The sequence below is a fragment of the Miscanthus floridulus genome, chromosome 16 (assembly GCF_019320115.1).
Source record: "Miscanthus floridulus cultivar M001 chromosome 16, ASM1932011v1, whole genome shotgun sequence".
Lineage (NCBI taxonomy): Eukaryota > Viridiplantae > Streptophyta > Magnoliopsida > Poales > Poaceae > Miscanthus > Miscanthus floridulus.
This window is the reverse complement of record NC_089595.1, coordinates 27,456,885-27,479,331: the sequence shown is the minus strand read 5'-3', so window position 1 is coordinate 27,479,331 and position 22,447 is coordinate 27,456,885. Positions and strand designations below refer to the sequence as shown.

Below are 22,447 nucleotides of genomic sequence, written 5' to 3'. Positions count from 1 at the left end.
TGCTTTTATAAAGTAGGAGACTTAGAATGCTCCGGGCTTGCCTGGGATCCGACACAAGTCAGTTCAGTTAACTTGCACCATCCTGGTGACATCTCAGATCCTAGCACTCGCTTAGTCCTTCCATCTTCGGGACAGATCCATCCAACACCATCTTCGGGTTTGGCTCCAACATCACGTCCTTCACATGGTTCATCTAGCGTACCTAAATGAGATGCAAGATGCATGTGTATGAATGTGATGAATGGTAACACAAGATGCATCACATAAGCATTCAAGACAACACAAGATTATGTAAGACATAGACACCAATAGCTATTTAACTATCATCACACAACTAAGTATAGAGAGCAAGCACATCAAGCATGACACAAGTTTAATAAGGTCACAAGTATCATAACTTGATTATCAACAAAGCCACACTTAGCAATATACAAGCAAACAACTATAATTGGAATCTGTCAATTTCTGGACATGCAAACAGCAGCTATAAGATTTAGCTATAACTGGAGTTACACAAATCCAAATGACTTGCAAGAAGACATTCTAGAAAGCTTATGAAATTTTCTACAATTCATCTTTAATCATCTTAGCATGATTCTCAAGTTAACTAAGTCAAATATATCCATTTACAGAAACTGGTCCACAATTGACAGAAAACAGCCATTTCTGAAACCCAACTTTAAACAGCTATAACTCTTAAACTACTTGGCCAAATGACACCAAATTTTAATAGAAGCTAGATACATGAATTATCTACAACTTTTGTATAAACAAGTTTCACAACAAAGCACATTATCATGAAGAACTTTGCTAAGTTCCCAGATCTGTCCATAAACCACATCGGCAAGAAAATAATTATTAACTTATGTTGCAAATACATAATTAGGCAAAACCAACTTTACCAACATGTCACACATGACTAAAGAACACCAGAAAACCTAGTGTCCATGACCAAATAAATTCTTTTAATGCATTTCTTAATTTATTTTAGATAATGAGGTGACTTAATGAACATATACCAAAAGTATACAATAAACTCTACAAAAATTACAGTGGCTCACATATCCTCTCAATAGTCTACTGTACAAATTTCACTCCATTTGAATATGTATAGCAACCTCTATGAAAAAGACAAGTTGCTAAAGCAAGAATTCATGTGAGAGCAAGATAAACCAATAACTCACTCATACTTCATCCAATACTCATGAAATTTTTACCACACATCAACTATCACATGAGTAGCATGCCACAAAAATTTCACTTCATTTGGAGCCCTAGATCTACAGTTATGAAAAATAACAAATTCAACTAGCATTACAACCTTACTGCACAAATCTATTTTTACCATAAAATATTTAAACTAAAACATGTCATATTATAGATCCACTGCATAGACAATTTCACAAGGATTCCAAAAAGTCCTCATTTACTATTTTACGAATTTTCTACGATTTACTATGAATTTCCAAAGTTCCTGCAAAATAATTACAAACCAGTCCTTATGGTACTATTCACATGAGTCACTGACTTCGCAGTTAGGACCCTGAACTTCGTCGAATTCTAGCATGACGCCCCTGGTCGGAAAACAGAGCAGAGGAGCGGCCGGCTCGCGGCTCCGGCCGGCTGTGGGAGTCGATGGCGGCGGTGGAGTGGCGGGGGAGGACCAGGGGTCCCGCGCGCACACGCTGGGCTGCTCAGCTTGGCCCGATGTGGCCTGTGGTGGCGCGGCCACAGTAGCCACGGCGGCGACGGCAGCTGCTCCGACGGCGGGGAGCATCAGCGGCCAAAGGCGCCGGTAAAGGAGGTCCAGAGGCGCGGCGCGGTGAGAGGAAGGTGGTCCTGCGGTCCATTTGGGTGGAGGGAGGCCGTGGGCAAGGAAACGCGGCGGCAACGAGCTTGAGTGTCGCCGGCCATGGCGGACAGCTGCACGGGAGCGAGGAGAGCGCGAGAGGGAGCGAGCAGGGAGTGAGGGCGAGTGGGAGAGAAGCTCGGCGAGTGCTCTGGTGCTCCACTACGTCGAGCAAGGCACAGGGACGCGCGGCAGCAAGGTGGGGGCACAGCTCGGGCATGGCTGCCACGCACGGACACGCGTCGCCCCCGTTGGAGCATTTCCACGAACAGCTGGCGGGCGACGGAGTGGACATGGTGGGAAGTCGATTTGGGCCGTCTCGGGTGCGAATTGGACTTTGGGCCTAAAACGAAGTTTGCTTCTTTCCTGACGCTCTACATTTCTTGTTTAAGGAGCCAAGTCATTAGAGCTCTGGATCAGCAGGTAATTAGGCTCCAAGTTAATAGTGTCAACGTATTGACGGCGATGAACAAAAGCCCAAATTGAGGGTCAAAACAAAGTCAAACTTAGCCCAACTTTTTATATGCTCTTCTCCATAATATAACCTTCAACTTTTATTTTTGGACCAACTCAAGTTGCTTAGCAAAATTTGGAGAACGCGGAATGCCAACGTCGTTGCTTAGCGAAACTGACTTAGAATAATTCTAAGTGTTGAAATCAGCAGCAGGTTCCAACTTCGAGCCTCTGTTTGACTTATTTCCAATGTTGATCTAGCTCTTGGTCCAAAAACAAAGTTTGTTCTACATGATATGGACTACAACTTTCATTTAAGGTCCAACCTCAAAACTGGTATAGAACCTACTGTTCTACTTTGACCAAAGTAGGATCACGATGAAGCTTAAATTATCCTTTTTGATCCATTGGAGCATTTTCTTGGCATTTGCCCAACATGAATCTTTCATGACTTTTGTTGTAGAGTTCATCTAGAGTCATTTTGGCAAGGTTGCAAGGTTTGGTTGACATCTCATGTTCTCATTCACTTAATAGTGCAATTCAAGTACTTAGTAAAATCATTCCAACAAGGATATAACTTATCATTTCATGTGACTTTTTGATTCCAAACTGCATGAAACTTTTTGAGTGTCCAATATAGATGGGTATTGATGTGAGACACATGAAGATATCCCAATCACACCACCCAAGCATATATCTTGAAAAGGGGTCTATAGGCGAGCAAAGGTGCAATATCCAAGTTTAGGTTGGGGCTCGTTTCTATAGGTTTGACCTTGACATCTTCATCATCACTTAATATACCATGTTTTAGCTCAAACCCATTGCTTAACTAGTGGCAAACACCTAGGGTGTTACAATTGCTCATGAGCCCACCAAAACTAGCTTGAAGCCACCAAGCTCTTGTAGATCCGGTATGAGGGACATAGGATCCAACAACTAGGCCACCAGATCCATTGTCCCCCCTCCCACCCACCAAAGTAGTGAGGGAGAAAAGGAAGAAGCCCTGCTGCCGCCCTCTTGGGACCAATGGTGTCTCGTGCATGCTTCTACGAGAAGGGGGTTGTGTGAGGAGGCTTGGCGCCGGTGTTCCACACAAGCCACCCGAAGGGGGAATTGTAAACAACAAATATTTATCATTTTATAATTTTTTAAGAATGATAATTTCTAGTTTTTTTTTTCTAAAAAGTGAAAAGTTTCTGGCTGCCAAAATATACTCATATTCATAGTACTGAGCTTACTTTGGAATTGATTAACATAAAGACCTAGATTCAACATATCAGAATATTCTACTATCTTCCTCTTCATGTTTGAGATTGACACTAAAAATCAAATATGAATCAAATATCAGTAAATGTAAAGGCAATTGAATATTGGTTCACAATTGGAATTTAAATTGATAAGAAACTAAGAGTATTAGATTGGGACATGCTTGATTGCTCATATTCTATTGTTTGCCGCTCAGTGCACTAGTAGAAATCTACACATACATGACGAACAACTTTTGTCACTAAAGATGTGAAATTTGTCATAATTTCAGTTGTATGACGAATTTATGACTAAAATTTGTTCGTCAAAAGCGACGAGTCACATTGGTACATGCATGACGAATTCGAGCAACTCGTCGTAGAAGTGGTTTGAACTGTGATGAAAAACTGACCATCATAGAACTGTTTTGGCATGCGTGGCAGGAGGCAGCCACATTGGCTGATGCTTTCATTGGAGATGCTTCCACATGTAGATGCTATGGATAGTTACAACAATACTTGGCAAAGAACATAGTATGAGTTACTAACTAAGGTTGAGTACATCGATCCTCACACACACACACACACGCAAATGTGGCAAGAACACCACATGACATTACATGGCATGACTTGATTCTTGCGTTCATTGACTTGTCAACTTGACTATGATAGGGTGATCAGACAAGCTAAATGGCTAAAGGCATGAAGTGAAGGACACTCTAGTGCGAGGTAGCCAATTATTTCTATTGATGAAATTCTTCATGGTGAAATTGGTAGCTTCAGCTACACCTAGCACACAGTGGCAGAACCAAGGGCTAGTAGGGGTCATCCCCCCCTCCCCAAACTATAATTTTTAATACCCTCATAAATATTTCAATGCACAATACATTTTGCCCATTTTTACTCATCTTTTATCATAATATTGTGGTTTTTTGTTATGAATACTAACTACATATGTAAAAGCATTGAAAAATTTGTTGAGACATACACTTATGTATATATTTATTACACTTATGAGGTGTCATCATGTTTGTCCGCCCCCTTAATTAAAGTTGCTGGTTCTGCCACTGATGTGAGCGCCAGGGCCATAGTTATTGAACTCGGCATATTACAATGTGTCCAAGGGCATCGTAGTCCCACTCCATGGCAGCCAACCATCAGGATGAACAACATTAGACATGAACTACTACATGAAAATGACTCTAGAATATTTCCTCCAGGGCCTTCTAAGATATGTGTTGACTATGAAGTTTGCATGAAGAAGATCGTTGTCTATGGCCAACGTGTAGAACTGGGAAACAAACCCCCCTGTCTTGTTAGTAGCATCCCGGCCTTGAGCTGTGATAGTGTTTGCTTGACCACGCTAGGGTAGTCACGTGAGGATCTTGCAGCTCTGGAACACTGTGGCCGCATCACCAAATATGTAGTCCATAGTTCCACACTTCACGTGGATGGGGTGCCTCTTGGGCAAAGTTGTTTTTGCCCTTGAGGGCATGCCCCCATGTGCAAGGTGCATCCAATGGTGCATGCACATGGGGGCATATGCCCCCAAGGGCAAATTTTTTATGTCCTATCTGGCGGAGATTGTCTGAAAGTGCATATGGCCCTTTAGTGGGTTTTAGTGGATTGAATGACAACACCATTAAAGGTATAACACGTTTATTAAGCGTGAATAGGAAATTAAGTAAGCATAAGCTTGAAAATTGTATAATGAGAAGTGTATCAAAGGTTCAACAAGAATACAAACTTGATGGTATCCTACATTGTGTTCAAATGAAGGCCAAAGTTATGTATTGTTGTGTTAGAAGATTACGGAAACAATTTAGTTCAATCAGAAGACAACAATGCGAATGGAGTTGATGAAATGGCTTCTATGTTATGGGATATCATGACATCACATAAAGCAAGCATGTTTAACAAATGGCTAATGAGACATGAGTTGATAAACATGAAACGGTCTCATATAGGTGGCTTGCTTTGTGTGAACAAGAAGAGTTTGACAGTGGATTGGCTTTGATCAAGTATTGAAGAATGAGTCAAGAATGCATGAGTGAGGAAATGCCAAGCAAAGGTCAAATGACAAAGGAGACAATGTATAATGGATATAAGATGGTCTCTACATTGTTTTGCTTGTATTGATAAAGATTTAGAAAATCACTGTGCATTGATTTGATCAAGCTCGAAGTAAGAAGATAGATATTGAAGTAAGTGTTAGGGGTGTCAAGCAAAAATGAAAAGGATATAAGGAATCATGAATTGGCTTGACCATATTAATGTTGACTCATATATGTCAATCTATTTGAATCAAACCGAAGCTTGACTGATGTCAACATTCCTATCAAGAATATATTTAAGCAAGCATCACATGCTCTGTACTTCTCGGTGGTATGGCCCGATGCCGCACTACTGCATAGAGCTGCCGCCGATAACTTCGTTCGGTGCAACCATGATGGTAGCCCTCACCACTAAAGTGTTGCCCTGTAACAAGCCACACAACAACTAGCCATTGTCCGGAGGCACTTGGCCTGGCAGCCGCCTAGGCTAGCCAAGCGAAGAGCTGCTGATCCACCACTGCCTCGGGCAGACCTAGGATTTGGAACCCAAGAATAGGAGTTAGAAGGGGAGATTGGGATACGTGGATAAACTGCTAAAGTAGTGATGCACCGTCACGCTAAGAGGATGGGAGTCGCACACACACCAAGGGGTATGTCGAGCGGACTGTGGATGGGGAGTTGGAGCAATTGGACCATTTGCATTGTTGGGTTGACAGGATGGATGGGAGACCAGAAGAAGGCTATTGTTTTGGCTCAATTCATGACTATCCTATTATTTTAGCTCTATTTTAATTTTTTTTCTTATACATATACATGTATACACTATATGTATAAAATTTATTGAAAAATAGTGAGTATTCAACTGAATACTCTTAAATAAAGGTAGGCCCACTCCTGCATGTAGCATGCCCAAGTCATTGGGAGTGTAAGATCGACTGGAATAGGTTAACTGGAACAACCTACCTTATATCTGAATTTGGATAATCAAAATGAATATCTAATATGGTTATGTTGTTGAATGCTAGTATCCAACTATCTATTCATATCTATATCTGACACATCGGACATTATCCGTGTTCGGACCTAATCAATAAAGGAAAAATATCTATTTTATGTTTGTATATATCCGTTTTTATTGATAATGCTGAGCGCTCTCTCTCATTTCTCATTCACTCACCTTCACACAATCGAGTCATGAGACCCACCCTAATTAAATGCGAGAGAGAGATACAGGCCTTCTAGGAAATCCTTGTCTCAGATCTGAGAAGGACAAAGAGAAGAGATAAGGGACAGAGTATGAGGAGCCTTAGCACTAAACTGAAAAAGTTTAGAGATCTGGATATGAATTTTTTAGAAAGTTTTAGTAGATAAAGGACCTAGGTAATATCTTTGGACAAGTTTATTAAGGACCATCGATATGCATTATTCTTCTTTCCACTTGGATGATGCAATAATATACGGGAGTATGAGAAAGCACGGGAAAATGCACCGGCATTAGGAGTGAAGAAGCAATATAGACATTGGAATAACGTGGACAACTAGGTGATGGATATATGCATTATAGGTACAATCTTGTTGGATTGAAAGAGGAATGAACTACTCCCTCTGTTCCAAATTATAAGACGTTTTGTTTTTTCAAGATTCGTGGCTTTTGCTATGCACTTAAATATACATTATGCTTAGATGCATAGTAAAAATAATGTATCTAGAAAAATTAAAATGTTTTATAATTTAGAACAGAGGGAGTAATTTTCTTGCAATCCACAATCCGAGAATAGGTGATGATTTTTTTTTCTGAGGGATATGGTGTTCTCGTAGTAGAAAGAGGATATTTTCAAAATAATGACAATAATGGTGTTTGCTAACGAAGGACATGGATTTTTCTCAGATTTGCATATGCACACTAGATTTGCCATACCCGTTCATTTGCTTGTGATTCGCTCCGAGGGGTAGATGAGAAAAAAAACATCAATTTTATGAATATCACACAAGAGAAATGGATGACTGAGATTATAAATATGGATGTCAATGGGAAATTCTCTGTCGGAGTAGTTTTCCTGACCTCCTGATCCTAGTCCTTTATGGATACATGTCTGGCAATTTTCTTGTCCGTTGTTTTTCTAAAGAAAAAAAAAACATCTACCGTATCAATACAGAACTGAGTTCTGCATCTATAGAGCAACATTTTCCAAGCCAGGTCATATATATTTATATTTGCCTATAGGGAGAGTCTAGTCGTACTCCTACCAGACGACAGACAAGAGATAAGTCATGCTCAAACTTGCACACTTGGTACCCTATAAAACCACAGCCATGGCCTCCGAGCTCAAGCCATCCGATCAACGATCTGCATGCAAACCAGCCTTCACTGAATTGAAGGTATATATAGTTGTTGCAACACCTAAAGATCTACTTCAGAGCAGGCTTTCTCGATCCGATCCGGACAGAGATTGAGAACATATATAGTCGTCGTCTTCTTTTCTCTTCTGCTCATTTCATTCATCAGCCATGGTGGTTCCCGTGATCGACTTCTCCAAGCTGGACGGCGCCGAGAGGGCGGAGACGCTGGCGCAGATCGCCAATGGCTGCGAGGAGTGGGGGTTCTTCCAGCTCGTGAACCACGGCATCCCGCTGGAGCTTCTGGAGCGCGTCAAGAAGGTGTGCTCCGAGTGCTACCGCCTCCGGGAGGCCGGGTTCAGGGCGTCGGATGTAGGTCTAGGATCTCAATTACACGCTGTATGGTGGCTGGATCGAACAACAAAGATCAAAGAATGCGCTAGAACATCAACACAGCGAACACAAGAACTGGAACCGCCGGGTGGACTACCGGGAGACAGTGCCCTTTTTCACTTTGGTTTGTTCTAGATACAATGTGCTTAACCAGCACCACGACGCATTACACAACTCCCTAATGACCCTGCATTATATATGTCAAGCTAACACACACTCTGCAGCTATAAAAAACTGCTACACACTCGATACAAGTTTACTAAAAACACATGTTGCAGTTAACAGCAGAACGTGGGCGTGGTCACCACGCCTGGCTTGGCTTCCCCAGTTTGAAACTGGTCTTCCCGCCTTGCCGTCTCCATCTCAGACACGCCACGTCATTGCATACTCCTTGCACATGTGTGATCAGGATTACACCAACACACTCCCCCCTAATCCTGGCACACACCGAGATCTCTCACACCAAGCAAATGCCTCATCACAATCAGCTTGCCTGCTGCAAGTGGCTTGGTCAGCGCATCTGCCTTCTGCTCCTCGGTACCAACTCTCTTCACAACAATTTGCCCTCTCTCTACACACTCCCTGATAAAATGGTACTTGATATCAATATGCTTGCTCCTGCCATGAAAGACAGGGTTCTTCATGAGTGCAATAGCCGAGTTATTGTCAACATAGAGAGTCACTGCCTTAGGCTTCTCCTTGGTGATCTCACTGATCATATTTCTTAACCACAATGCCTGCTTGGCTGCAGCTGTGGCTGCCATGAATTCAGATTCACAAGAAGACAATGCTACTGTCTTTTGCTTCTGGGAGCACCATGTTATCAGGTTCTCATTCAAATAAAATGCCATGCCACCTGTGCTCCTTCTCTCCACTACATCTGCACCATGATCACTATCAGTGTAGCCCACTAACTTATCAGAACATCCACCTTGCACATACACCAGTCCAAGGTTAATGGTACCCTTCAGATATCTCATGATCTGCTTAACTGCTTTTGTGTGCATAATTGTTGGTTTCTCCATAAACCTTCTTGCTACTCCAACTGAGTATGACAAATCAGGTCTAGTATGAAGCAAATATCTGAGACACCCAATCACCTTTCTATATTCAGTTGCATTCACTGCCTGACCACTCTTGTCTGCATCAAGTTTGCAACCAGGCTCCATTGGGAACTTTGTTGAATTGCAATCACCCATCCCAAACTGCAACAGAATTTTCTTGGCATAACCAGTCTGTCTCACAGTAACATAGTCTTTCTTTTGCTCTACCTCAATCCCAAGGTAGTATGACAGTAAGCCTAAATCTGTCATCTCAAACTCAGTCATCATCTGTCTCTTGAAAAAAATTATTGCCTCAGGATTTCCTCCAGTAACAATTAAATCATCTACATAGACACCTAAAATGACTGTGTCAACACCATTCCCCCTGGTGTATACTGCCTGTTCACTCAAACATCTTCTGAACCCAAGATTTTTCAGGCTTTTGTCAAGTTTGACATTCCAAGCCCTAGGAGCTTATCTAAGTCCATAAAGAGCTTTGCTCAATTTCAGAACATACTGCTCTTTTCCCTTCACAGCATATCCCTCAGGCTGTGACACATAGACTTCTTCCTCAAGCTCCCCATATAAGAAAGCAGACTTCACATCCAAATGATGAATCTTCCAGCCATTATTAGCTGCAAAAGCCAGTAATAGTCTCACTGTATCTAATCTGGCTACAGGGGCAAACACCTCTTCAAAATCTATTCCTTGCTTTTGCACATAACCTTTTGCAACTAATCTTGCTTTGTACTTCACCACTTCACCCTTTGAGTTCTTTTTCAACTTGAAGACCCATTTTAATCCAATAGGCTTCTTCCCTACAGGCAGCTTAACCAGCTCCCATGTTCTATTCTTCTCAATGGATTGCATTTCCTTATCCATTGCCTCCATCCATTCTTGATGACCAGCTGCTTCACCATAACAAGATGGCTCATCTGCCTCTGCCAACAATGCCTCTACATCAGAGTCCATCAGTTCAACTTCAGTGGTCTCATCATAAATTTCATCAAGGTTTCTGAACCTCATTGCTCCACTCTCATTAACTGATGGTGGTGTGGAACTGTCACTCTGAAACATGCTGTGTTGTGGTGTCAACATACCTGCATTGACCATTTCAGTATCTCCCTGATCATACATTCCTACAGGCATCTGTAGCTCATCTGGCACATTGACAGAATTCTCAACACTTGCATCTGTCTCCCCTGCCTGATCTGCTACAACATTGTCAACATTCACAATATCTTCAGGCTCAAAGTCTCCTTCAACTACAAACTCTTCAGTGATGTTTGTGCCCAGGCTTAACCCCCAATTCCACATCTTCTTCTCTTCAAACACTACATCCCTACTAACGACAATCTTGTTGTTTTCAGGGTCATACAATCTGTGTGCTTTACTCCCTTCTTCCACTCCAAAATAGACCAATTGTTTACTCCTGTCATCAAGCTTTTTTAGATGGGGTACAACAACCTTGGCATGACATATGCACCCAAACACCCTCAGGTGTCCTAGACTAGGCTTCCTGTCATTCCAGGCTTCATATGGAGTTTTGTCACCCAACACCTTTGTTGGCAGCCTGTTCAACAGATAAACAGCATGCCTGACACCCTCTCCCCAATACCTTCCTGGTATTTTCATGCTCTTCAACAGTGCTCTAGCCATTTCCATCACAGTCCTATTTCTCCTCTCCACCACACCATTTTGTTGTGGTGAGTATGGGGCTGTGAAATGCCTTTTGATTCCTGCTTGTTCACACACCTTGGCAAATTGTCCAGCTAGAAATTCTCCTCCTCTGTCTGACCTGAGTGTTTTCACTTTGCACCCAGTGACATTTTCAACATCTGCTTTGTACTTGACAAATGCTTCACATGCTTGATCCTTCCTCTGCAGCATGTACACCTGCATCCATCTAGAATGGTCATCAACTAACAGCATGAAGTATCTGTTCCTTCCTGCTGTCTCTGGTGATATTGGTCCACACAAATCAATATGAACCAGCATGAGCTTCTCAATTGAATGCCATTGTGTAGACTTAGGAAATGGTGCTCTAGTCTGCTTAGCTGCAAGACAATCACTGCACACCTGATCTGGGTGACTGATCTCAGGTACTCCCACAGCCATCTCCCTTTTCACCAGCTGATTCAGAGATCTAAAATTCACATGTCCAAGTCTCCCATGCCAAAGCCAGGCTTGATCATCAATGCTAGCCAATAAGCAATTTGGTTCTACTGTTCTCAACTCAATCTTGTACATCCTATTTTGTGTTCTAGGCACTCTCATGATAACTCTGACAGGATGTTTCTCTAACACTTCTAACACATCTTCATCCAGTACAACCTTGTGTCCTATTTCAGTTAACTGACCCAAACTGACAAGATTGCTTTTCAACTTAGGAATGTAGTAGACATCAGATAACACCCACTGATCATCACATTTGCCTTGAAACACTACAGTACCTCTACCTCGAATTGCTACAGTAGAGTCATCACCAAATCTTACCTTGCCTGTTATAGCTCGATTCAAATCTCTGAACTTCTGAAGATCACCAGTCATATGGTTGCTTGCCCCATTGTCCAAGTACCAAATGTTGCCTGTCGAATTGCCTCCCTCTGACAGGTGGAGCTCTGGCACTGTTCTGGCTTCATTCAGAAACACTTTCTGAACTTTCTGAACTTGCCCTGATGACGAGTGCTCATTCAGTCCCAGCATCGCTGTTTCTGCGAGCAGCACCGTGGGCTCGTTCTCCTCCGCCTTTGCATAGTGCGCCTCCTCCTTCTTCTTCTCCTCCGGGCACCGGTTGGCGTAGTGCCCATAGTTGCGGCACTTGAAGCACTTGATGTGACTTTTGTCACGCTTCCCCGTGCCGTCCTTCCCGGCGTCACTGCCACCGCTGCGGCCACCGCTTCCTCCACATCGGCCCCGACCGCGACCTCGCCCGCCGCCTTCATGCTTCCTCCCCTTCACCGAAGAGTCACCACCTGATCTCTTCTGTCTGGCCTCCCACTCCGCCTGCGTGAGCAGCACCTGCCCACTATCAGATCACGTGCCGCCACTGCTCCGCCGTGTGCGTTCCTCGAACGCTTTCAAATGCCCCACCGCCTCATCAAATGCAAGTGTCTTCAAATCATAGAACTGCTCTATGCCCGCCACGACGTTGAGGTAACGATCGGGGACAATGTCAAAAAGCTTCTTCACCATCTCTGCATCATCAAGGCTTCCACCCAGGCTGTTATATTTCACTGACAGTGTCGTCAGTTTCCCCACAACCTGATCGAGCGGCTCGTCCTCCTTCATCCGGATTGCATCGAACTCGCCCTTGAGCGTCTGCATCCGAGCGTCCTTCACTCGATCTGCGCCGACGAATCTTGCCTTCAGGGACTCCCACACCTCCTTGCCAGTCTTCTTCTTGGCAACTTGCATCAGCAAGTCATCCGGTATGCACTACAGAAGATGCGCCTTGACCTTCTTGTCCTTGGCGATTGCCTTCGCCTGCTCCGCCGCACTCGGCGTCGCCGACGTCCCGCTCCCTGCCTCCGGCTCCACCACCTCCCACTCCCCCTGATCCTCCATGATCGCCTGAACCCGAATGCACCAACTAGTGTAATTCGTGTTCGTCAGAGTCGGGTAAACCTGACGAGCTTCCCCGCCGCCCTTCTCCCCGCTCACGCTCATGGCTCCGATCTGGAGTATCTCCGCGTGTAATCAAGGCTCTGATACCAAATGTAGGTCTAGGATCTCAATTACACGCTGTATGGTGGCTGGATCGAACAACAAAGATCAAAGAATGCGCTAGAACATCAACACAGCGAACACAAGAACTGGAACCGCCGGGTGGACTACCGGGAGACAGTGCCCTTTTTCACTTTGGTTTGTTCTAGATACAATGTGCTTAACCAGCACCACGACGCATTACACAACTCCCTAATGACCCTGCATTATATATGTCAAGCTAACACACACTCTGCAGCTATAAAAAACTGCTACACACTCGATACAAGTTTACTGAAAACACATGTTGCAGTTAACAGCAGAACGTGGGCGTGGTCACCACGCCTGGCTTGGCTTCCCCAGTTTGAAACTGGTCTTCCCGCCTTGCCGTCTCCATCTCAGACACGCCACGTCATTGCATACTCCTTGCACATGTGTGATCAGGATTACACCAACATCGGAGCCGGTGCGCACGCTGGAGGCGCTCGTCGACGCGGAGCGGCGCGGGGAGGAGGTGGCGCCCGTGGACGACCTGGACTGGGAGGACATATTCTACATCCACGACGGCTGCCAGTGGCCGTCCGACCCGCCGGCGTTCAAGGAGACCATGCGCGAGTACCGCGCCGAGCTGCGGAAGCTGGCCGAGCGCGTCATGGAGGCCATGGACGAGAACCTCGGCCTCGACAGGGGCACCGTCAAGGCCGCCTTTTCCGGTGACGGCCAGCACGAGCCCTTCTTCGGCACCAAGGTCAGCCACTACCCGCCGTGCCCGCGCCCGGACCTCATCACGGGCCTGCGCGCGCACACCGACGCCGGCGGCGTCATCCTCCTGTTCCAGGACGACAAGGTCGGCGGCCTAGAGGTGCTCAAGGACGGCCAGTGGACCGACGTGCAGCCGCTCGCGGGCGCCATCGTCGTCAACACCGGCGACCAGATCGAGGTGCTCAGTAACGGCCGCTACCGCAGCGCGTGGCACCGCGTGCTGCCCATGCGCGACGGCAACCGCCGCTCCATCGCCTCCTTCTACAACCCGGCCAACGAGGCCACCATCTCGCCGGCGGCTGTGGCAACCAGCGGCGGCGAGGCGTACCCCAAGTACGTGTTTGGCGACTACATGGACGTGTATGCCAAGCAGAAGTTCCAGGCCAAGGAGCCCAGGTTCGAAGCCGTCAAGGCGGCGGCGCCAAAATCATCTCCGGCGGCTTAAAACTTGCTGGTATACTACAGTCGTTAACGACACTAAAACACAATTACTAGTGTTATTTGTTCGTTGAGTATGGCCTTGAAATGATTTTTATTTCGGTTGTTATTTGAGTTGTTTTAATGTGGCAATCAATGGTGTTGTAAGTGCGTGAAAATGACTACCTTTTGTAATACTACTCTTGTTACTCGTGTTGAGTGGCATATCCATATATTGGATTCTTTTAGCTGTTTGAGAAAATATTGTCACAAAATTCCTTGATTATGATTTTGTAAGCCAAGGTCGTCATATGCGCTCTAAATTTGTTCTAACTAGTTATAATAATATTATTGTTCGTAATTTGAAGTTGAAATCAACAAATATCTACTACCGTCCTTGTATTTCTAGCCAATTTACAATCTTAATGGAGTATGTGGCATTTTGTTTCTTGACCAGCAAATTTATTTAAGGTTAATGTGTGCTTGTATATTTACATATTTAAATGTGCCTATTATTGCTAGTTGAAGAATAGTCAATGTGAACACTCTATTATCATTCCACCATTTTTCGGTACTATATAAGACGCCGACCATTTGATTGGTTTGATACAGATGAGGCAATTGGTGGTTGTGAAAATGACAACCTTGTAATACTACTCTTGCCCCTCATGTTGAACGGCACATCCATAATTGGATTCTTTTAGCGCTGTTTGAGTTCGCTTATGCTGAAATTTGGTTTATACTGATGCTTATGCTAAAATGTTGTGAGAGGAAAACACTATTCAATGGCTGAAAATAACTCAAGCGAACCGTCATAGAATTCCTTGATTATAATTTCGTAAACCAAGGTCGAACTATATGCTCTAAATTTGTTATAGCCCTAGTTAGGGCATATACAATCCACCCTAAAGAGGCACTAAGAAATTTTTAGCATATGTTTGATTTCGGGATGATATGAGTTGGATTAGACCTGTCCCAGTTTTTGTGGTTGGGCTGGACCCATTTGTGTTTCGTTCCAGGGATACAGTTAGTTCCAATTTTTGTTGTTTGGTGCAAGGGATTGAATAGATTGGGATGCATGGCCTTTTCAACATTGTTAGTAGAGCTGGTCATCATGGGGCCCAACTGTCATCATGGAGCCCACGTTGTCAGCCACTCGTACACGTTCTTCTTCTTCCTCTAGTAGAGGGCCTTTCCATCAAGTAGAGGACAGAACAACAACGCCCCTCCCAATGCCGCCACACCCGCGCTCCTTCGATGGAGGAGCTCCTCCAGGGCCGCTGGGAGCTCACCCTCCATGGATGGGCCTAGAGCTTGCCCTGCGTCACCGTGGCCGGGCGCTAGAGCTCACCTGCGCCGCCATGGTCGGGCGCTTGAGCACACGCATTGCCTTGTCTTGCATCTGAGCTGACGATGGATAAGCCCTCGAGCAGTCTTCGCGCCCGCGCTCGCCAACGGAGAAGCAACGACGTTCATCTGGAACTAGAAGGAGATGCAAGAGATTGTAGAGTTTTGTGCTATGTGTGTTTTCTTTGGTTCCTGTCTTGGTTGTACGTGCCCTTATAATACTAGTGCTATTAGCTTTCTTTCGCTGGACCCAATAATTTGGAGTTGAAATCAACAAATATCTACTATTGTCCTTGTCTTTCTAGCATCTTACAATCCTAGCCCCCTTTGGATCGCGGGAAAAAAAATTATAACCCAAGTCCCTCCTATAGATTGAGTGATTGTAGTATACTTCATTTTTCGTAGAAATCCCTTGCCGGAAGAACATAGGAGAATTTCCTTTATGTTTGATTTCAGAGAAAAACCAAGGAAAAAACATCTAGTCTAACCTCATTGTTTGTTTCATGTGTTTTGACTATAGTTTATCTGTTATGAACGACGTATAAGAATATGAAGTAAAGAATCAAGCCACAGAGGAGACACACAATTTAACGTGGAAAACCCCTCCGATGTGAAGGGGAAAAACCACGGGCACCAGCCAGCAACAATCTCACTATCTCAAGAGTTTTGGGTTACACGCCTATGGCGGCTTACAAGAGAATCAAGTCTCCACGAAACCCTAGCAAGGGTGTATATACCGTACCGTACCGCGGGGGGCTCCGGCGACGGGCCTCCGCTTCGCTCCGTCAGAAGCCTGACCTATATCTTGAAGTGAATTTGGAACAACTCCAACATTATCCAAACATTTATCCCTACAAAATTCAGTTTTGCATATGTATTCCTATTCTATTCATGTTTTTTTCTTTCTTCTGTTCTTGTATTTCTTCAATCATGCGTTCCAAAACGGGACCTCAATGGAGTATATGGATTTTTGTTTGCTTCAGTGGCAGATTTATTATAGGATAATGTTAGTTTGTATATTTACATATTTATTAAATGTGCCTATTATAGTATTATTGTAGTTGAAGAAATGTGAACACGGATACTAGTAGCATTCCATCATTTTCCGCTACTAAAAGAATACGCTCCGGCCTAAGCCTCCGGCGACGGGCCTCCGCTTCGCTCCGTCAGAAGCCTGGCCTATATCTTGGAGTGAATTTGGAACAACTCCAACAAACTCCACCTTGAGACAAATTCATCTTGTATCATAAATCAACCCTTCATCCTGAACATAACAAAGATAGAAAACCACTGGTGCCAACAATAGTCTCTTGGACTATCCAATTAAACCAACTAAGCTTGAGCACAGCTCAAACTTAGCAACAGGAACAGGTTTTGTCATCATATCAGCAGGATTATCATGAGTACTAATCTTGCATACCTTTAGCTTACCTTCTTCAATCACATCACGCACAAAATGATACTTGATATCTATGTGTTTAGTTCTCTCATGGAACATCTGATCTTTAGTGAGGTAAATTGCACTTTGACTGTCACAGTGCAAACTTATGCAAGATTCAACTCCACAAAGCTCAGCGTACAAACCTTTCAGCCAAATTAATTCTTTGCACGCTTCACAAATAGCTATATATTCTGCTTCAGTAGTAGACAAAGCAACAACTGACTGTAAAGTAGCCCTCCAACTCACAGCACAACTGCCAACAGTAAACACATAACCTGTAAGTGATCTTCGCCTGTCCAGATCAGCAGCATAATCAGAATCCACATAGCCAATAAGACCCTTATCAGTTCTTCCAAACTTTAAACAGGAATCTGCTGTGCCTCTGAGGTACCTGAAAATCCACTGAACTGCCCTCCAATGTTCTTTGCCAGGATTAGACATATATCTACTAACAAGACTCATAGCATATGACAAATCTGGACGAGAGCAAACCATGGCATACATCAAAGACCCAACAGCACTAGAATAAGGAACCCTTGACATGTATTCAATCTCTGCATCTGTACTAGGACACTGAGCAGCTGGCAACTTAAAGTGAGGTGCAATAGGGGTACTAACAACCTTAGCATTTTGCATGTTGAAACGCTGAAGAACTTTCTTGATATAATTTTGTTGACTAAGAAATAGCAAACCAGATTTTCTGTCTCTACTAATTTCCATACCAAGAATTTTTTTAGCACTACCAAGATCTTTCATATCAAAACCACTACTCAATAGCTTCTTTAACTTAGTGATTTCAATCTTGCTCTTGGCAGCAATCAGCATATCATCAATATATAACAGCAAATATATAGGTGATCCATTAACATGCTTGATGTAAACACAGCTATCATACTTAGATCTTTTAAAACTGTGTGCTAACATAAATGAATCAAACCTCTTGTTCCACTGACGAGGGGACTGTTTCAAACCATACAAGGATCTCTTCAACTTGCACATATTTTTCCTTGCCAGGCACTATGAACCCTTCTGGTTGGTCCATGTATATGTCCTCCTCAAGCTCTCCATGCAAAAACGCAGTCTTCACATCTAACTGCTCAAGCTCAAGATCATGTGAAGCAACAATACTAAGGAAAGTACGAATTGAACTGTGTTTTACCACTGGAGAGAATACATCATTGTAGTCAACACCCGGAATTTGACTGTAGCCTTTAGCAACTAACCTTGCCTTATACTTTGGAGGCTCGCTTGGAGATAAACCCTCCTTTCTCTTGAAGATCCATTTACAGCTGATGGTCTTCTTATTCTTAGGCAAAGGTACAATCTCCCATGTACTGTTCTTCTCAAGAGACTGCATCTCCTCATGCATAGCAGAAATCCAATTCTCAGTATCACCACAACGAATAGCTTCTTTATAGGTTGCTGGCTCATGAACATTCTCCACCTGTTCAGCACAACTCAAAGCATAGTAAGACAAATTACACTCTTCAATAAGACGCTTAGGAGGTGCAATTGTCCTTTTTGACTTGCGTTGAGCAATAGCTAAATCCTCCTCTAACTGCAAAATAGGAGGAGTTTGCTGAACATCATCATGAGCATCATCCTCAGCAACATCATTATCATGGTCACCATGCTCATCAACAGGCTCCACCTGCACACCTGTATCATCATCAACATGCTCCACCTGCATGCGCATACGCTGCAGCTCTTTTTCTGGAACATGATCTGAGGGCAAACTGTCAGTAAACATCATAGATTCATTGAAAACAACACTCCTACTCATAAAAGTCTTTTCTGTTTCAGGATTCCACAATTTATAGCTTTTGACTCCCGAACTATAACCAAGGAAAAGACACTTAACAGCTCTAGGCTCTAATTTTCCATTATCAACATGAGCATAAGCAGTGCATCCAAAAACTTTCAACTATGAATAATCAGCAGGCGTACCAGACCATACCTCAATGGGAGTTCTTTTATTTAGTGGAATAGAAGGCGACCTGTTTATCAAGTAACAGGCAGTATTAGCAGCTTCAGCCCAAAAATGCTTGCTCATCCTGGTATTAGACAGCATGCAACGGGCCTTGGACATGATGGTTCTGTTCATGCGTTCGGCCACATCATTCTGTTGTGGAGTATGGGGTATGGTGTGATGCCTAACAATGTCTTCCGATATGCAATAATCATTAAATTCACGCGAACAAAATTCTCCACCATTATCAGTACGAAGCAATTTTACCTTCCTTTCAGTTTGCCTTTCTATCATTACTTTCCAGTCCTTAAAAGCAACAAAAGTATCATCTTTCTGTTTCAGAAAATAAGGCCAAACCCTTCTAGAGTAATCATCAATAATTGTAAGCATGTAACGAGCACCACCAAGTGAGGACTTACGGGAAGGACCCCATAAATCAGCATGAACATAATCAAGAGTACCTTTAGTGGTGTGAACAGAAGTGTTGAAATGTACCCTTTTATGCTTCCCGAAAATACAATGCTCACAAAACTTTATTTTACTCGAAGTGCAGCCATCCAGCAGGTTTCTCTTCATCAATTCTGCCATACCATGGTGACTCATATGTCCCAAACGCATATGCCAAAGGTTAGTTTTACTAGGTTCATCATTAGTAATAGCAGCAACAGCGGAATCAGAACCAGGTAAAGTACACCCTCTAAGGACATATAACTTTGCAGAATTAAGATCACCTTTCAAGCAAACAAGAGAACCTTTTGATACCTTCAGAACGCCATCTGAACCGAAATATTTGTAACCTTCTGCATCAAGCGTGCTCAATGAGATAAGATTTCTGGACATCCCTGGTATATACCTGACGTTTTTCAGCGTGCGGGTCATGCCATCATCAGTCTTGATCTGAACTGATCCAATCCCCACAATGTCACACGGGTTATCATCTCCCATCCGCACAACATCCCCTTTCTGCACAGACTTATACGAGCTAAACCAATTTCTGTTAGTGCAAATATGAAATGAACATGCGGAATCGAGAATCCATTTATCATGACCAGCAACACAACCAGCAAATACTACCACACAATCTCCAGAATCATCATCAGACGCAGCAGCAGCAACAGAGACCTTACCAGCCGACTTGTTTTTCCTCTTCTCCTTATTCTGTACTTTTCTGCAATCCTCAACATTATGATTTGTCAGCTTGCAATAAACACAGAACTTTTTATTACCATGCGGCTTGGACTTTGAACGGCCTCTCCTTTCGTAGTTCTTTCTACCATCATTGCCATCATTGGAGAATCTGTTTTCAGTTCTGCCTCTCACATGCAAAGCATCGCCCTTGGAGGACGACGTCCCGTCATTCTGCACCATGCCTCTCATCTTCTCCCTAGACTGGAGAGCCTCATAAACTTCCTTTAGGGTTAGTTTATCATGGCTCAAAAGTATGGTGTCACGAAAATTTGCATACGAATTTGGCAAAGAACATAGCAGCAAAAGACCTAAGTCCTCATCATCATACTTCACCTCCATCGACACTAGGTCGGCGACGATCTTCTTGAATTCAGCGATGTGGCTCATCACTGAATCCTCCTCCTTCATCTTCAGGGTGAACAGCTTCATCTTCATCTGCATCTTACTGGTTAGATCCTTGGACATACAGATCGATTCCAGTTTCAGCCATAGTTCTGCAGCAGTTTTCTCTTTCAGACACTCCTGCAAAATATCATTATGAAGATGCAACTGAATTAGGGCGAGCGCCTTCTGATCCTTGCGGATCTCTTCTGGAGTCCACTCGGCCTTCCTCTTTCCGAAACTATCCAGCGCCTCATCATAGTCATGAGTCTGCGCCAGAATCCCCCGCATCTTGACTTGCCATAGCGAGAACCGCGTGTCGTAGTTCAGCAGCGGAAGATCGAACTTTATCGACGTCGTCATGAACCCTAACAGCAACCAAAGCTCCGGTACCACTTGTTATGAACGACGTATAAGAATATGAAGTAAAGAATCAAGCCACAGAGGAGACACACAATTTAACGTGGAAAACCCCTCCGATGTGAAGGGGAAAAACCACGGGCACCAGCCAGCAACAATCTCACTATCTCAAGAGTTTTGGGTTACACGCCTATGGCGGCTTACAAGAGAATCAAGTCTCCACGAAACCCTAGCAAGGGTGTATATACCGTACCGTACCGCGGGGGGCTCCGGCGACGGGCCTCCGCTTCGCTCCGTCAGAAGCCTGGCCTATATCTTGGAGTGAATTTGGAACAACTCCAACATTATCCAAACATTTATCCCTACAAAATTCAGTTTTGCATATGTATTCCTATTCTATTCATGTTTTTTTCTTTCTTCTGTTCTTGTATTTCTTCAATCATGCGTTCCAAAACGGGACCTCAATGGAGTATATGGATTTTTGTTTGCTTCAGTGGCAGATTTATTATAGGATAATGTTAGTTTGTATATTTACATATTTATTAAATGTGCCTATTATAGTATTATTGTAGTTGAAGAAATGTGAACACGGATACTAGTAGCATTCCATCATTTTCCGCTACTAAAAGAATAAGATGCCGACAATTTGATTGGTTTGGCACAGATGAGGCACTTGTTTGTTGTGAAAAAGGCATTTTGTGGAATTCAAAAACAAAGGCATCATGTGTTCGAAAACAAAGGAATTCAAAAAGGCATCATGTGTTCCGAAACATAGTCTCCACTAAGAGTTTTCTTTTCAAAAACAAAAAAAGCATTTTTTGGAATTCAAAAAAGGACCTCAATGTGGGATGTGGCGAGAGAGAGCTTGTTAAAATCCTTAATTCCCTATGCCAAACTTGCAAGGGTGTGGTGGTGACAATCAATTCCTCTAACTTAGGTTATCAGTGTCACTGGCACGTGGCTGGTGATGAAAGTGACAGAGCAAGGGTTATCATGATTGAAATGTTAGAAGGTCTCACGTACGTAGCGACTCGTGCTACAACTAAAACCGGTAATGGCGATCACCATGTCGGAACGTTTGGATTGGAGGAAGACACAAGAACACTGTATACATACTTTACGCTTGGATTCAGTCATCTCCGGGCTTTGTCTGTGGATTGAGGGATAAATTATTTTGCTTCGCTTCCTAATCCATATGTAGTGGGGAAAAAGACCCGACCTAAGAGAAGAAGACTATACTCTCTTATTTCTTCCCTGAATGAGTTTTGAGTGCTACTCCAGTACCCTTCCTAGTTTGTGAAAGGGTAGAGTTATCGCTCGACTGGTCGCACGGTCACAAGAGCATACCACCTCTTCCACCACCGACCATGGCTATCGACGATGTGCTACCTTGCCACACCGCCTGCCAGTCGAACCCGCCCTCAACTAACCCGTCGTCGCCAACGAGCCACACTTGCCTAACTGCCGCCTCCAAACACCGCGACCATTGGCTCTTTGCTCCTCA

General features: G+C 43.7%; 1 protein-coding gene across 1 annotated transcript; it reads left to right on the top strand.

Annotated features, from left to right (window-relative positions):
* The first annotated feature begins 8,108 nt into the window (after positions 1-8,108).
* On the top strand, positions 8,109-14,285 carry LOC136513519 (1-aminocyclopropane-1-carboxylate oxidase-like). The gene is made up of 2 exons (XM_066507505.1): positions 8,109-8,309; positions 13,542-14,285. The coding sequence occupies exons 1-2, from the start codon at positions 8,109-8,111 to the stop codon at positions 14,283-14,285; spliced, it is 945 nt and encodes a 314-aa protein (XP_066363602.1).
* The last annotated feature ends 8,162 nt before the right edge of the window (positions 14,286-22,447 follow it).